Source organism: Chlorocebus sabaeus, chromosome 18, assembly GCF_047675955.1.
Source record: "Chlorocebus sabaeus isolate Y175 chromosome 18, mChlSab1.0.hap1, whole genome shotgun sequence".
In the NCBI taxonomy this organism is placed as follows: Eukaryota; Metazoa; Chordata; class Mammalia; order Primates; family Cercopithecidae; genus Chlorocebus; species Chlorocebus sabaeus.
In genome coordinates this window covers 1,303,677-1,318,860 of record NC_132921.1, presented here as the reverse complement: position 1 = coordinate 1,318,860, position 15,184 = coordinate 1,303,677, and the positions used below count along the sequence as shown (strand labels likewise).

The following is a 15,184-nucleotide window of genomic DNA, read 5'->3' as shown; positions in this document are numbered from 1 at the left end:
GCTGGTCCCCTGACAGGAGGTGCTGAGCCCTGTTGGTCACTGGCTGGTCCCCTGACATGAGCAGCACAGCCACTCGGGAGCAGCTGGGACTCAGACCTGCGGGAAGCGAACACGGAGCCGGACTCGGACCTGCGTGAAGCGAACACGGAGCCGGACTCGGACCTGCGTGAAGCGAACACGGAGCCGGACTCGGACCTGCCGGAAGCGAACACGGAGGCGGACTCGGGCCTGCGGGAAGCGAACACGGAGCCCGATTCGGACCTGCCGGAAGCGAACACGGAGCCCGACTCGGACCTGCCGGAAGCGAACACGGAGGCGGACTCGGGCCTGCGGGAAGCGAACACGGAGGCGGACTCGGACCTGCGGGAAGCGAACACGGAGCCCGACTCGGACCTGCGGGAAGCGAACACGGAGCCGGACTCGGACCTGCGGGAAGCGAACACGGAGGCGGACTCGGGCCTGCGGGAAGCGAACACGGAGCCCGATTCGGACCTGCCGGAAGCGAACACGGAGCCCGATTCGGACCTGCCGGAAGCGAACACGGAGCCCGATTCGGACCTGCCGGAAGCGAACACGGAGGCGGACTCGGGCCTGCGGGAAGCGAACACGGAGGCGGACTCGGACCTGCGGGAAGCGAACACGGAGCCCGACTCGGACCTGCCGGAAGCGAACACGGAGGCGGACTCGGGCCTGCGGGAAGCGAACACGGAGGCGGACTCGGACCTGCGGGAAGCGAACACGGAGCCCGACTCGGACCTGCGGGAAGCGAACACGGAGCCGGACTCGGACCTGCCGGAAGCGAACACGGAGCCCGATTCGGACCTGCCGGAAGCGAACACGGAGGCGGACTCGGGCCTGCGGGAAGCGAACACGGAGGCGGACTCGGACCTGCGGGAAGCGAACACGGAGCCCGACTCGGACCTGCGGGAAGCGAACACGGAGCCGGACTCGGACCTGCCGGAAGCGAACACGGAGCCCGATTCGGACCTGCCGGAAGCGAACACGGAGGCGGACTCGGGCCTGCGGGAAGCGAACACGGAGGCGGACTCGGACCTGCGGGAAGCGAACACGGAGCCCGACTCGGACCTGCGGGAAGCGAACACGGAGCCGGACTCGGACCTGCCGGAAGCGAACACGGAGCCGGACTCGGACCTGCCGGAAGCGAACACGGAGCCGGACTCGGGCCTGCGGGAAGCGAACACGGAGGCGGACTCGGGCCTGCGGGAAGTGAACACGGAGCCGCGTGTGCACCTGTCCCCATCTCAGTGCCTGAGTGTTCGTGCAGTGGTGAACCTCTATAGAGGAAAATGTGAAATATTCCTGTTCTTACATAAAAGAACTCTCAGAAAATACCTGTGGCTTCTAAGAAATGGTTATTTTCTAATTATAATGTCCTAGTTATTTTTCTTTTGAAAATCGGCTTTTAGAATATTTTCCTGTATGATCATGAATTAACGTACTCAGGGACACGTGAACACGCTAAGTGCCACAGTGAGCTCACAAAATGACAAAGACACATCACAGGTGTGGGCAGGACTCACCACCGCTTTGAGCCTCAGCTTTTGCATCTGCAAACTGGAGATGGTATCACTTCCCGTTAGGAACGGGTGTGAAGATCAGTAGTAACGTGCTTAGGTACATGTGAACGAATGTGCGGAGCTCCTTTTGCACCTGCAGAACGTGGCCAGCCCTCCAGCATGTGCACCTTCTGTGGTGAGCTCCTCAGACCTGCACAGGTCTCTGTCTCCTCGGGAATGCCAAGGTGTGTGCTTCTCAGACACAGGAAACTTAACTGTTGGGTTTCAGTGATATTTAAACAGTTGTATGGTAACAGGCAGGGAAATGAGAGGTTAAAACCACATTGAAAACGCATCTTGCACCTGCCATTTTATTGCTGTTAATGTGTTTCTTATTCGTTTGCTAACCCCTTGAAATACCCGGTATCTCCTTTAATCTGTCCTTTATTTTCTTTATTCCTGTTTTGGAACAGGTATAGGCAGAGTGTCTTTTGGAGCTTTCTTAGGTAGGTAAAGTTATCATTTCTTTCAAAGATGTAGAAATTTAGCCAAACAATATTGATAAAGATACTTAACTAATCAGAAAAATAAACCGACTCACAAACTCTCTGATGTCACGTAAGCTGGTGGCCATGTGCTTACTTGGCTCATTGTGGGCTGAGTGCTGCTGGCTTGCCTGTTGGGGGCTTGGTGGCCCTGAGTGAAGGGAAGGGGCCAGGCACCCTGCCATCTGCTAAGGATTGCACGAGTCCCTAAAACATGTTTGCCTTTTCAGTTGTAGGGGCTGAGCTCCTGGAAAACACTTCCAGGGTCTTCAGAAAATGAGTGCACACAAACGTAGGACTTCCCCTTCATACAGGGATCTGGCACTTCCCTCTGTCATTTATTTTACAAAGGCCTCTAACTCTGCTCCATAGATCTTTTTATCCCATCCGGCAACAGTCTAAAGGAATTTCCACTATATGTAGATTCGAAGTATGTAAATATCCAGTTTCTCACCTCCTCTTCTTGTGAGGAATGTAAGTGGCCTAGTCATTAGCAGCACAGCTCGGCCATGGTGAGTACATGGTTCTTCTGTGGAGATGCTGGGAGGGTCATAGGCGAGAACATTCTCTGGGTGGGCCGGGCTCAGAGCCTCTAAGAACAGACCGGTCTGAGCATTTGTGTTGCAGATGGAACTGCCGGCTGCCCTCTGATGCCCCCAGCCCCTCATAAAGTCAACTCTACCTTAAAAAAACAAAAACCAAAACAGCTAGCCTAGATCGTCCAAACCACTCCCACAGGTTAGGTGAGTTGGTGTCTGTTTCAGTGCTTCAGTGCCTTTACAGATTCTGCCACAGAGCATTGTCTACCCATTTAGTGGTATTTGGTGACATTAGTCATCTGCAACCCGTTTTTTGTTTTTGTTTTTGTTTTTGTTTTTGTTTTTTTTGAGACGAAGTCTCACTCTTGTTACCCAGGCTGGAGTGCAGTGGTGCGATCTTGGCTCACTGCAACCTCCGCCTCCTGGGTTCAAGCAATTCTCCTGCCTCCACCTCCCCGGTAGCTGGGACTACAGGTGCCCACCACCACGCCCGGCTAATGTTTTGTTGTCTTTTTTGTAGAGATGAGGTTTCCCCATGTTGGCCAGGCTGGTCTCGAACTCCTGACCTCAAGTGATCTGTCTGCCTTGGCCTCCCAAAAGTGCTGCGATTACAGCCACTGCACCTGGCCTACAATCTCTTTATAATGCTTTGGTTTGTTTTTTCCATTAAAAGAAGAATGAATTATGCCCGGTATGCAGGTCAAACAATTCTGCAGTCAAGAAAACCTGAGATTTGGAGCTGGGCTCCTGTAAATGTATGGTGATAGTTCCGTGGCAAGCTGAGACCGCCCGGTGGCCTGGCCAGGTCATGGCTGTGGCCATGAGGGCCCAGGGCTTCTTGTCGGCTCTTACCTTTTTTTCTGTTTCCTGCCAACAGATGTTGCCTTTATCACCACCGTGGCCTTCCTGTGGAAAGTGTCGGCGATCACCATGGTCAGCTGCCTCCCGCTGTATGTCCTCAAGTACCTGAGGCGCAAGCTGTCTCCGCCAAGCTACTGCAAGCTGGCCTCCTAAGGGGTTGTGCACCCCCAGCGGGCTGGTCCCAGCACCTTCTGCCCTTTCCAGTGGACACAGGGTTTGCCATTTCTACCAAGCGAGCACCACGAGAAAGGGAGGGTACGCCAGGCGAGCCCAGGGCACCGATGCCGGGACGGCCTGTCCCTCTCAGTGCAGGGACGTCACCCCTGCCAGGTGAGCCCAGGGCACAGATGCCAGGACGGCCTCTCCCTCTCAGTGCGAGGCTTCAACCCTGCTAGGCGAGCCCAGGGCACAGATGCCAGGACGGCCTCTCCCTCTCAGTGTGGGGCTTCACCCCTGCTTTTCTTTCTTCTTTTGTGTTTGTCAAAATCCTATTTCCATATTGAAGCAGCTTGAGTTTCTACTGAAAATGAGCCCAAATTATTTTACTGTTACTGTAAAGGGTTTATCTTACTCTGGCATTCTAAGAATTAGAATGAAAGTTTAATTTCTGCAATTCCCTAACATTCAAATTCTTTCTTTGATGTTATAATACACAGTCATTCTTACTCAAATGTAATAAAATTGAGGCTCCACGGAGGCCTGTGTCCACACCAGCTGCAGCTCCTGCTCAGACAGACGGCCTGCCCTTTGCTGAAGACACCTCGCTTTATACTCACATTTCGCTTTTCAGTAAAAACACTCGAGTTACTGAGTTCTCACATAAAGAGCTGTTCTCCTCACACGTTCTGAAGGCAAGTCGCACAAACAGTGGTGTTTCCGAAGATAATTCCATTGCAGCCACCAACTTAAATCATTGCCCAGAGATTTTGCTGCTAGCACGCGTGTCCTTCTCATCCTTTTTATATTTGCAAAATCACACTCAAACACCATTTCTATAGGTAGAAATCAGCTGTCCTGTAAAACTCACATCCCCTAAGAGAGCCCACTTGCCTGGTCATGGGTTTCCTAGTTTACTTGGTTGGAAACACGCACCAGTTGAGATGATGAAAGCCTGTGCGGTTGCCACGCTGCATTCGTGGTGTCGCCCAGCCAGACCCCTCGCTTCTGTGATGCTGGGAAGGTTCTTGGGGCCAGGAGTTCATTTCCTCAGCTGTGTCCTGTGCCTGGGGTGTTCCTCGAAACCGGTGTGTTGTGCCGCCTGCAGCAATGCCCCTTCTTGGAGGCCTCAGCAGAAGTTGGTCAAACACCAGCCCTCTTGGTTCAAAGGAGAGTTTCTCTGTATTTACCACGCAGGCGCTGCAGCCTCTGCCAGGAGTTTCACCTGTTCATTTTCCGCGTCGTTTCCCATCAAGGTGGGCCCTGTCACCTGAAATCCTGGCTGAGCTGTGTGTGTGGGGCTCCAAGGGCATTTCACCAACCAGTGGAGGGGCTGCCCAGCACCCACCTACCGTCCCCCGCAGCTTTTCAGAGGAGAAAATAGCCACAGAGAGCAATAAAGCTGCCAGTCTTCCCCATGCCGCAGCAGCGCCTTTTGAATGGAATTCCTGGGTCATCCGTCCTGAGCGTTCTGAATTTCCAGACGGGCCTGGCCCTGCCAGGGTGCGATTTCCTGCGTCCCCACAAGGTGTCGCTGGTGTCCACTCGGTGACACCAGCGCGTCTGGTCCCTGCCGGAGGCTGCCTGGGATTTTCCCTTCTGTGCACCAAGTCGGTGTTGCCCAGAAGTCACATCCTGGCTGGGGCTGACTTGGATTTTACGTGTCTGTATCGCTTCTGCCGGAGCAGTTTGCGTTAGGGACGTTGGGACGGTAGAAATCTTAAGTCCACAGCCAGCAGCTCAGGAGATGGACACACTCGGGCCTCGGCGGTGGAGGCCAAGTGCAAATCAGAGGCTGCTCCCCCGTGCACCTGTACAAATAAACCACCCACCTGTGACACTAATAGACTGATAACATTGTCGATAACCTCAGAAAAGCTGAACCCCTGAGCCTTTGGGAATAACACTGCAGTCCAGCTTTGAGATAAACGACCGGCCTTAGATGAGTTGGATCCTGATTAGGAGACGGTTGAAGACTCCTCTCAAGAAATCGAGATGTGTCAGGGGTAGGTGGAGACGGGAGGAGGGAGGGGTCTTTTCCCCCGTAAACGAAATCACCCCCACAGGGGCTGCTGCTTGTGAGGGTTAAACGAGACGGACAGGGCGTTCCTGGCAGACGACGGGCAGCAAGGCAGTCGGAACGGGTCTGTGACATGGATTCTCTGCTGGATTAAAGAAAATGACAGCCCACTAAAGGGTCACTAGGTGGGCATTAGATCCAGTTCCAGCTCCAGTTCAGGAACCAGCTCTGAGGTCAGGCGAGAGGCTGTATTTCCACCGGCTACCGGCTTGTGGTGTAACCTCTTTGCTTTTTAGGTTCTGGATCTGTGTCAGCCCTAGAAATTCTGAGCCGGCCGTACAGCCCCAGAACCCTTCAGGAGGGTGCCCATCCTGGGGAGAGCATTCTGCGTGTCTGGAGTTGGCGGTGCTGCAGGAGGAGGAGCCCGTTCCTCCTTTCTGCGTGTGATGGGCAGCGTCCCCGAGCATCCAGTGCTGTGCTGGCCCCATGTTTCTGGGTTTACGTGTAGAGGCGTGACCCTCACGGTCCTGTCCGCCGCCCGGAATAGCTGGTCCCAGGGAGGTAAGTGCTGCGGAAGAACCAGCAGGGCCGGCAGCCTTGGGAGACTCCTTGGAAAGGGGAGGTTGGAGCCGAGGGTGGGAAGATACAAGCAAAGCCTGTCATCAGAGCAGCTCGTGCTCAGACCCGAGACGGGGGCCTGGTGCTCTGGGGTGACGAGAGCAGAGTGCCAGCGCCCAGCAGGGGCGGCGGGTGGGTGAGGATTCGCCACTGTTTTCCATAGTCTCATCCGATTCCAGGTCAGTGACGGCGATGCCTTGAGGGCCGCACTGCATTCCCGGAGCCCGTAAGTCCGTACCCCCGACGGCCACCAGTGCCTTCCTCTCCTGTGCGGGCCCAGCAGAGAAGCCTGTAGCAAGACCCCGACATGGACTAAACAAGCTGGCTTTGCCTCCCTTCTGTGACGGTCACGGGCAGGCCCAGGTGCACCCTTCCTAGGGTCAGGGACTCCGCTGGGGTCACCACCTCCAAGGACCCCCTGGCACAACTGAGCAAGTCACTCGGTCCCACTCAGGAGCAGCCCCCCCACCCGCCCCAGTCCCCAGCACGTAAGTCCTGGGCCGCAGAGGGGACACCAGGCACCCCCCCGACCCCGGGCTGCGGGTCCTGCTACTGCAGATGGCTGTTATTTCAGGCGGTTCCAGAAGGGGGAGCCAGAAGCCACGAAATGGCACCTGCGAGGCCACCTGGGCCGACATCCCGGCTCCAGCTCGGATTTTGGGGGTTAGAGAAGCTGATACCTCGGGGATTCCTCTGAATATGGTGTCCTGTTGAGCGCCAACAAGCAACCCCTGAACCGGGGTCCCCAGGAAAGCCAGTTTGCTCTCGCTGAAGAGTTTCCTCCCGTCCCGCGGGCGCTTGTACACAGGAGGTGTTACTTGTGTCTGGATGGGAAGAGAGTCCCCCGTGGAGGGCTGCAGGGCAGCCTCAGCTCCCACCACCCGTCCCAGATGCTGGTCGGCCCCTCGGGTGGGCCTGGGGACCATGGCCAAGCAGAAGCCCGGGAGGAAGGGGGTCCTCGTGCCAGTTCTGCCGAGTCCTCAATGCTCACGCTAACAACAGGATTTTCCAAAATGGATTGTCCTGCACCTGTGGGCCTGGAAGAGAATCCAGAAATCCTCCAGCCCCACCTCTGCCTGGGTCCTGAGAGTTCTGGGCCCGGAAGGCTGCAGGCGCTGAGCTCATCTGCGCTGGGGGTGGACATCGCCCTGGTTGTGGCCCAAGATGCCAACAGAAGCGCTGGGGTCCAGATCTAGAAAGACGAGGCCAGCACACACCATGTCCTGGAAAAGACACGTGGCCTTTGGAATCTCCGCCCCTCATTAAGGAAGAGAGGGAGGCCCTGAGATCAGGCGTCACTGCAAGTCAGAAATCTGGATTTTTAGGTGAAGTGTCTGTTTTAAAATTGGGCTCCCAGCACTTGTTGCTGTCATTGGGTTGCCTGGGAGACTGTGCAGGGCAGCCGAGGGGGCACCGTCTGCCGTGGCTGGTTCCCCCGTCACCGCAAGGTCAGCCTCAGACCTTCTCCCTGTCCCGAGAGGCCCTCTCACAGCTTGCCTCAGTTTCTCCCTGGGGTCAAGCACAGCAGGTGGGGAGCCAGCAAGGCTCTTGCCCTGGAGGAATGGGATGTCGTGATTCTCACTGATTCCCTCGAGGAGACCTTTCCTCGGAGGCTACCCCGTGTGGAGCAACCCCTGGCCCTGTAGACCCTGTGTTCCTTCCTCAGGGCATCCTGCTGGCGTGAGGCCTGGCCGGATGAGGACTCCTGACCTCCCCCATGGGCCCCGGGGAAAGACAAGCAAAACAAGGGCCATCCCGAGTGTGCCCCGCTTCTCCCACCTGCAGCTGCCCGGGCCAGGCTGCGCAGAAGAGCTGGGGCCACGAGGAGCTGCACCACCAGCTTCCACGCAGGCGCCCGCCGCCCTCAGGGACACTTCTAATTGTCTGCATTTCAGTTTGTCTCTAACGGGTGCAGTTGTAGTCCCTCAGAAGTTGTAAACCTAACATTCACTGCCTGTAGGTGCTGGGGAGAAAATACTGCCCATTCTCCTAGCTGAAGGTTTGTTCCTGTGCCCACACCGTGTGTCCACACACACTCACAGGAAGCACTCCGCCAGGAGAAGGAGAATCCGCGAGAGCTCCCACGTTATCCTCACAGTAGCTCGTGCATCCGTACACAATCTCCGGGCTCTGAGACTGCCCCTTTCACTTCCATCAGCCATGGGGAGCCCCGTGCAGACAGTGGGGTTAACCGGGGTCCTGGGCCACATGTTGATGCTGACTCCCAGGTACAGATGCTCGTGCGGACCCTGCAGGGCTGGTGGTCAAGGGCTGTGGGTGCCCAGTCCAGGATGCGCCAGGCTTCTGGGCCACTTCACCCTGCTCCTCTCCTGCTGACCCGCCGGGATGCACCAGGCTCCCAGGCCAGCCTGCCCTGTTCCTGTCCACCCTGCTCCTGTCCAGCCTGCTCCTGTCCACCCTGTTCCTGTCCCACTGCCCTGTGTCCTCTTGACCTGAGCCTCAGCTTGTCCAGCTGGGGCCGTCCAGGTGGGAGTAACTGTCTAGATGAGAAAATGAGAGAGAGAACCGGGTCCACAGGACAGGAGCAGGGGGCCAGTATGGGGACATCACGGCCACGGTCGCCTTACCAGGGGCACTGGCTGTCTCTGGCTCTGCCTGTTTCTAGGAACTACCTGGACTGATGCCATCCACGGTCCCCTGTGAAAATTCTTGCTGCGTCCTCTGGGCTCTGTGCCTTCACCTGGGGTCAGGGCCCTCCCCTTGGCCTCCTTGAGTTCCCCCCTAATTTGTGATAAGATGAGAAGAAACAAAAGGCAATAAGAGGAGAGCGGGGTGGGCCGGGACAGAATCGGGCCCTGGGCTGCACCGTCATCGCTCATCTCTCAGCTCTCAGTGACCTGAGGACCAGGAGCCCAGACCCAGCGTGGGGACTGCGGGGGGCCCAGCCAGGGGCGGGGGCTGTGGGGGCAACTGTGCCAGGGAACCAGCAGAGACGTGGCTGACGGTACAGCCCGGCTGAGAACTGTGGAGCTGTGCACTTAGGGAAACCCAGGCATCCCTGATGCGACTCACGGGGCTGGGTGAGCAGGGACGCGCCAGCAGCAGGTGAGTTGTGGGGCCTGGGGACCAAAGCCAGCCTCTGTGGCTGTGCGGGGGTGGGAGACCTTGCAGGGCTGGGGCACAGGAAACCTGAAATGCTGAAACCTAAGCACAGCCTGGGTTGGAAAGCCCGTCCTGGGCTGGTCTGGGCATCCCAGTCCTGGGTCATGCCCACCTGCACCCATGGGGCTGCAGCCTCTCCTCTGGGGCCCGGCTTGGTTGCTTCGGCCCTTCCAGGCCCTCCCCGGGCCCTGCCTCAATCCACAGACCACCCATGGGTTCTGAAACGCCCCTCAGTGTGGACTCATGAAGACAGACTGTCGCCTGCAGCCCTTCCCAGAGCCTGCAGTTCAGGCCCCACACAAGTTCTCAGGAGCACTGCGGGGCAGCAGTGACAAGGAGGTGTCCGCCCCACTGCAGATTGCCCAGAGCCCACGGCCACCCAGATCATGCACTGTGGGATCCGCAGGTGTGTTGGTCCCAGGTGTCCAGGCTGGCTGGTCACTCAGCTGCACACCTCTGCAGCCTTGTGACGGTCACACCGCTCAGGAGGGGACACCCCGACCTGCAGCCCCCTGGCAGGCAACCCTCCAGGCCTAGGCCAGACCCATGGCAAGGATGGGGGCACCCTGCTAGCCTCCGCCCCAGCCTCTGAGGACTATAAACCTGAGAACACAGGAGTGGTGAGGGAGGTCCCTCAGCAGCGACCAGACACCACACTTGCCGGGGGCAGAGAGAGATAGGCAGACACAGGAGGGGAGTGGAGAGAGACAGGGAGAGACACACTCCTTGTCCCCAAGGCACCCTGGGGACCCTAGCGGGGCCATCTGCAGGGACCCCAGGCTCCATCCACCAAAAAGGGGCATGTGGGAGAGCACCGGGAGGACCGCAGCCCCCAGGAAGCTGCACACACAGTCACCACGCCATCAGAGAGAACAGAAAGCAGGTCTGGAAGAGCTGCCTGCCCACCATTGGTGCTCACAGCAGCCAAAGGGGAAGGTCACTCGAGTGTCCGTGGACAGAGGAGGGGCCCACAGTGGGGCCCAACCCATCCACAGGCATGTGACTCAGCCTTAACAAGGAAGAAATTCGGACACGGGCCACGCTGCGGATGTGCCTTGAGGACGTCCTGTCAAGCTGAAGACGGCAGGCACAGAAGGACAAGCCCCATCCCAGTCCACTCATTGCAGGCCCCAGAGTTGTCAGATCCGTGGAGACAGCAGGTGGCGGCCAGGGCTGGGAGGGAGGAAAGTCCCTGTTTCATGGGCAGAGCTTCAGTTTGGGAGGATGAGAAACCTCCGGAGATGGATGGTGGAGATGTTTGCACAACGTGAATGCACTTTAAAAAATGGCTAAGATGGTAAATTTTATGTTATGGCTATTTTACCACAATTAAACCTCAAAGGGGCTGTCTGAGTGGGGCGGAGCCAGCCAAGCCCCAGGTGCAGGTGCTGGGCTGCTCTGCTGGGCATTGACCCATGGCCCCACCCCCATCCCTGCTCCTGGCCTGCAGTGGCCACCCCGGTGATGAGGGTTCATGTGCCCTTGCACTTTGGCAGACGCCACTTCCTGTCTCTCAGAAGCAGCAAGGCCCCGACCGCTTTGTAAAAAGCATCTCTTCTCCGGCACCAGACGGCCCCAGCCCCGGCATCTCCGTGAGTGAAGTGTAATGAGCCAGAACTGCAGGGTTAGGTTTCGCTTGAAACTCACTCAGGTTCAAAAATTAATGGAAAAAGTGCCTGGCAAAACTTGTTTAGAGCTTTATTGAGCCAAAACACTTTAAAAACAGTTTGGGAAGCTCAGTGAACCCAGGCCGTGGCCCAGTCTCATGCTTCGTCTAGGGCGGGTTCCATTCCCTCAAGCAGGTAATGGGAGTCCTGGACCGGAGCCCCAGGCAGAGCAGCCAGGCCACACCACCAGGGCCTGCCTCGTCACCCCGCAGTCAGGAATGCCGTGCACATGCATCAGAAGGAGAGTGGCTGAGCATCAGGAAGGAAAATAGCGCAGCCTCGCTGCCCAAGGCCGGGGCAGAAATAACTCGCCTTGGGTTGCTACCTAATTAAACGGACTTGGGTAAACCAAGTAGTTTAAAGAAAAATGTTGGAATATTACCATTTGAAAACTATTATTATTTTGCAAGAGGAAAATAATTGTGAGTTCACAGGGACAAACCCAAACTTGCCAGAAACTAAAAACGTGATTTATTTACCTCTCGACCAGCATTAGCGAAAAGAGCAGACCTGCAGGATCAGGATGCAGCTCTGGGCCCTCCTGCCTCAGCCGTCTGGCACTGTGAGAGGGGCGGGCACAGCACACAGTGACAGCCACTGCTTGTCCTGCAAAGCGCAGAACAGAGAAGACAGGCTCCGAAGCACAGAGTGCCTCTGCTCCGGGCTTTGCACACGTTCCTGACTTCTTAAGACGCAGCTATGCAGAACCATTGCATCTCTGAGAAGCTGTCCTCATTGGCCTCAGGCTGACGCAGGCCCCTGGCACGTCCCTGAAGGGGTCGCGTCTCCCTGGGACACACACGTGGTACCCTTTCCCCGCCCCCATGCACACCGGTGGAGTGTCAGCTCAGCCCTCTTTGTGTTTTCTAAGAGAAATCGAGGTTTAAAGGGGACATTTTTCTTGCCTAGCGTGGTGTGTGAGGCCCAGATGGCTGCAGCAGCTGTGCTGGCCTGGCCCAGCCTCCTCACCGGGAACTTCCCTCTGGCTAGAGTTGCTGTTTCATCTGCCTCTATTCCTGTGGCCCCACTCCCGTGGAGGAAGAAGGACCCTGTTCAGCTGTGGCCTTCCTGTGAACTAGGCCTCCTTCAGGTGTGAGTGACAGAATCCACATTAAACTCGATTGAGCAGAAAAGGGAAGTTGCTTCCTGACCAAGGTGAAGACCCCAGGGGCAGGCTCTCAGGTCCCACTAGACTCAGGGGCTTGAGCAGGGCATGGAGTCGGCCTCTGGAGTCCCTGTCTCCATGGCAGCCCCAGGGTCCACAGCTTCCCCAGGAGGGCGCTCTTCAGGCCCTGGCTTCAGAGGAAGAGAACGCAGTTCCCTGTGGCTGCGAGGCAGCAGCAGGCGGGCCTCCCTGGCCTTGGGGGGGTTGTGCCCCTGCATGGGCTATGGAGGGACTGGGAACATTCCCATGACCCCCCTGGAGTTTAAGCCAGGCAGTGGAGGTCCTCAAGCAAAGGTCATCCCACAGGGAGTGCTCTGTCCAGCAGGAGTGCCCTGGCCATGGGGCCCACGTCAGGGCACTGGCCTGGAAGGGAGCGTCTTAGTGGAGGCACAGGTGTGGTGTGGGTGCTGCCAGGCCACCTGAGAGGGGACACACATTCTAGGAAAGGCCACAGTACACTGTGACAGGCATGGTATCCCGGAGGGAATGAAAAGCACTGCCCGGCCAGGCGCGGTGGCTCACGCCTATAATCCCAGCACTTTGGGAGGCCGAGGCAGGTGGATCATGAGGTCAGGAGATCGAGACCAGTCTGACCAACATGGTGAAACCCCGTCTCTACTAAAAATACAAAAATTAGCCAGGTGCAGTGGCGGGCACCTGTAATCCCAGCTACTTGGGAGGCTGAGGCAGGAGAACCACTTGAACCAGGGAAGCGGAGTTTGTAGTGAGCCGGGATTGTGCCACTGTGCTCCAGCCTGGGCAACAGAGCGAGACTCCATCTCAAAAAAAAAAAAGAAAAAAGAAAACCACTGTCCTTTGGGTTGGTTTCCTGGGGCTGCCATCACAAATGACCACAAACTGCGTGGCTTGAATGGCAGAAACGTGAGCTCACATTGTGGAGGCCAGAAGGCACAGTCGAGGGTCAGCATGGCCAAGTGCCCTCTGGAACCTGCCACGGAGGTCCCTTCCCTTCCTCTTCCAGCTCATGGTAGTCCAGGTGCTGCTTGGCACATGGGGCCATCATTCCAGTCTCTGCCTCTGTCGGCACACCACATTCCCCTTGTCTGTCTTCTCTTATGAGGGCACCAGTCATCACTGGAGTCCCCTTAATTGACACCATCTTAACTAGTTACAACTGCAGAGGTGCCAGTTACCAAATTAGGTCATTAAAGACCAGGGACTTTAATGAGTCATTTTGGAGGACGCAGTTCAATTCACAACAGCATTGTTCTGAAATAATGATTACGCTGTATTGAGCCATTAGCAGGTGCCTCTCATTGATCTACCCTGAGAGGTGAAGGCTGTTACTATTGGCTCCCGTAGGTGCACTGGGGACTGAAATCCAAACTCGAGCTGTGGGCGAGTGGCTTCTCACACGGGAGCTGATGTGCTCTGTGAACCCGTCCCCAGGAAACTGGTGGAGTTAAAAACCCCCAGCCATTTACAGTCTCTGGAAATGGTCCTGAGGACACACAGCAAGTGAAGACACACCTATTGAAAAAGACCTGATTTTTAAAAATCACCTTTACTAGGAAAGGTGAATGTATTTGGTATTTAAACCAACGTCACCGCCTCCTCCCCTCCCCCTCCCACTCTGGCAGGTCGGCTGCAGCTGAGGACACGGGTGGGTAGGGGAGAGTGACTGGGAGGGCAGGATGCCACTGTTTCTCATCCTGCCCCATCTGCCTGTTGCTGGGGCTGCTATGTCCTGGGGAGTCCGGTGGAGGGGTGGGGGCTCCCTTCTGCCTGATCCCCACACCCATGGGCGGGAGGCTGGGCCTTGGGTGTGGCACACTGAGAAGACAGGGCGCGACTACCCTTGCCCCTACTGACAGGGCAGTGATTCCAGGCCAGGAGAGGCCAGTGGGGTCTCAGGATGCTGCCCTCGCAGCACTCAGCTCCTGGAGATGGAGGTGTCATCCACACTGAGGCTGGCCATTGTCCCCATCCCCAGCTCCAGAGCACTGGCTCAGAGATTTTGCCTGGAGTGAGAAGCAGTAAGGAAAAGAGATAGCTTCTCATCTCCTCCCAAAAGAACCGACTTCATTTTCAGCAGAACATGGGAGAAGCTGAAAGCTCATATTTGGGACATTCGTGGATTTAAAGAAGATTTAGCCTAGATTTAGGAAAGTAATAGCTGTGAGGGGCCTCCAGGGGTCAAAACAAACATCACACGTGGACATCAGAAACTCTTCCTTCAAAGAAGGCACCATTTAATTGGAGTAGTTTGCAGAGTAATTTATGCCCCAGATATTGTTAAAAACAAGAGAGCAATCCAATGGCTGTTGGTGGAATTGAACAGCTGGGTGTGGTCAGAAAAAGAGAGGAAGAGATCTCTATCAAAATCCTGTCATTCCAGGGTGACTCTGGGCACATGTAAGCCTCCTCTCCCTACGGAGCAAGCCAGAGGTGTAACTTTGCTGGCGGAGGGCGCAGTGTATGGAACAGGCTTCACCGCAGTAATCTCAGAAGTCGCTAGACAAGTAAATAAGCAAATAACAAGCCCCACAGGAGGACCAGTATCCAGAGCTGCTATAATACATTGTTTAAAACGCCCAGTTTCCAACAAAATAGGAGGCATGCAAAGAAACACAAGAGTGTGACCCTCACATTTAAATGTTTTAAAAAGCAGACAACAGAAACTGCCTGGGAGAATGACCAGATATTGGATTGAATGGAAAAAGGCCAACACATCCCTTACATGCTCAGAGAACTAAAGTAAATCTTGATTAAAGAAGGCGGGACAACAATGTCACATCACGTAGAGACTGTTGATCGAAAGTATAGAAAAGAACCAGTGGAAATTCCGGAGTTGGAAGGTGCAGTCACTGAAGTGAACCATTCACTATTGGAGCTCAGTGATCGATTTGAACTGGCAGAAGAACGAAAATGAACTTGAAGATACATCAGTAGAGATTATGCAAGCCCAGAACAGGGAGCAAATAGAATGAAGGAGACCAAGGGGAGCCTTGG

The 15,184-nt window shown here is 56.1% G+C and overlaps 1 protein-coding gene across 9 annotated transcripts in view; it reads left to right on the top strand.

Moving 5' to 3' along the window:
* ATP9B (ATPase phospholipid transporting 9B (putative)) overlaps nucleotides 1–4,170 on the top strand; it is a 293,323-nt gene extending 289,153 nt beyond the window's left edge. For 7 of the 9 annotated variants that reach the window (XM_008013727.3, XM_008013730.3, XM_008013725.3 and 4 more), the window contains 2 exons: nucleotides 1,991–2,023; nucleotides 3,479–4,170. In XM_008013727.3, coding sequence (XP_008011918.2) covers nucleotides 1,991–2,023; nucleotides 3,479–3,615 — 170 coding nt within the window. In that variant the 3' untranslated portion in view covers nucleotides 3,616–4,170. The remainder of the gene's footprint in view (nucleotides 1–1,990; nucleotides 2,024–3,478) is intronic. The other 2 variants (XM_008013726.3, XM_008013731.3) reach the window with 2 other exon arrangements.
* The last annotated feature ends 11,014 nt before the right edge of the window (nucleotides 4,171–15,184 follow it).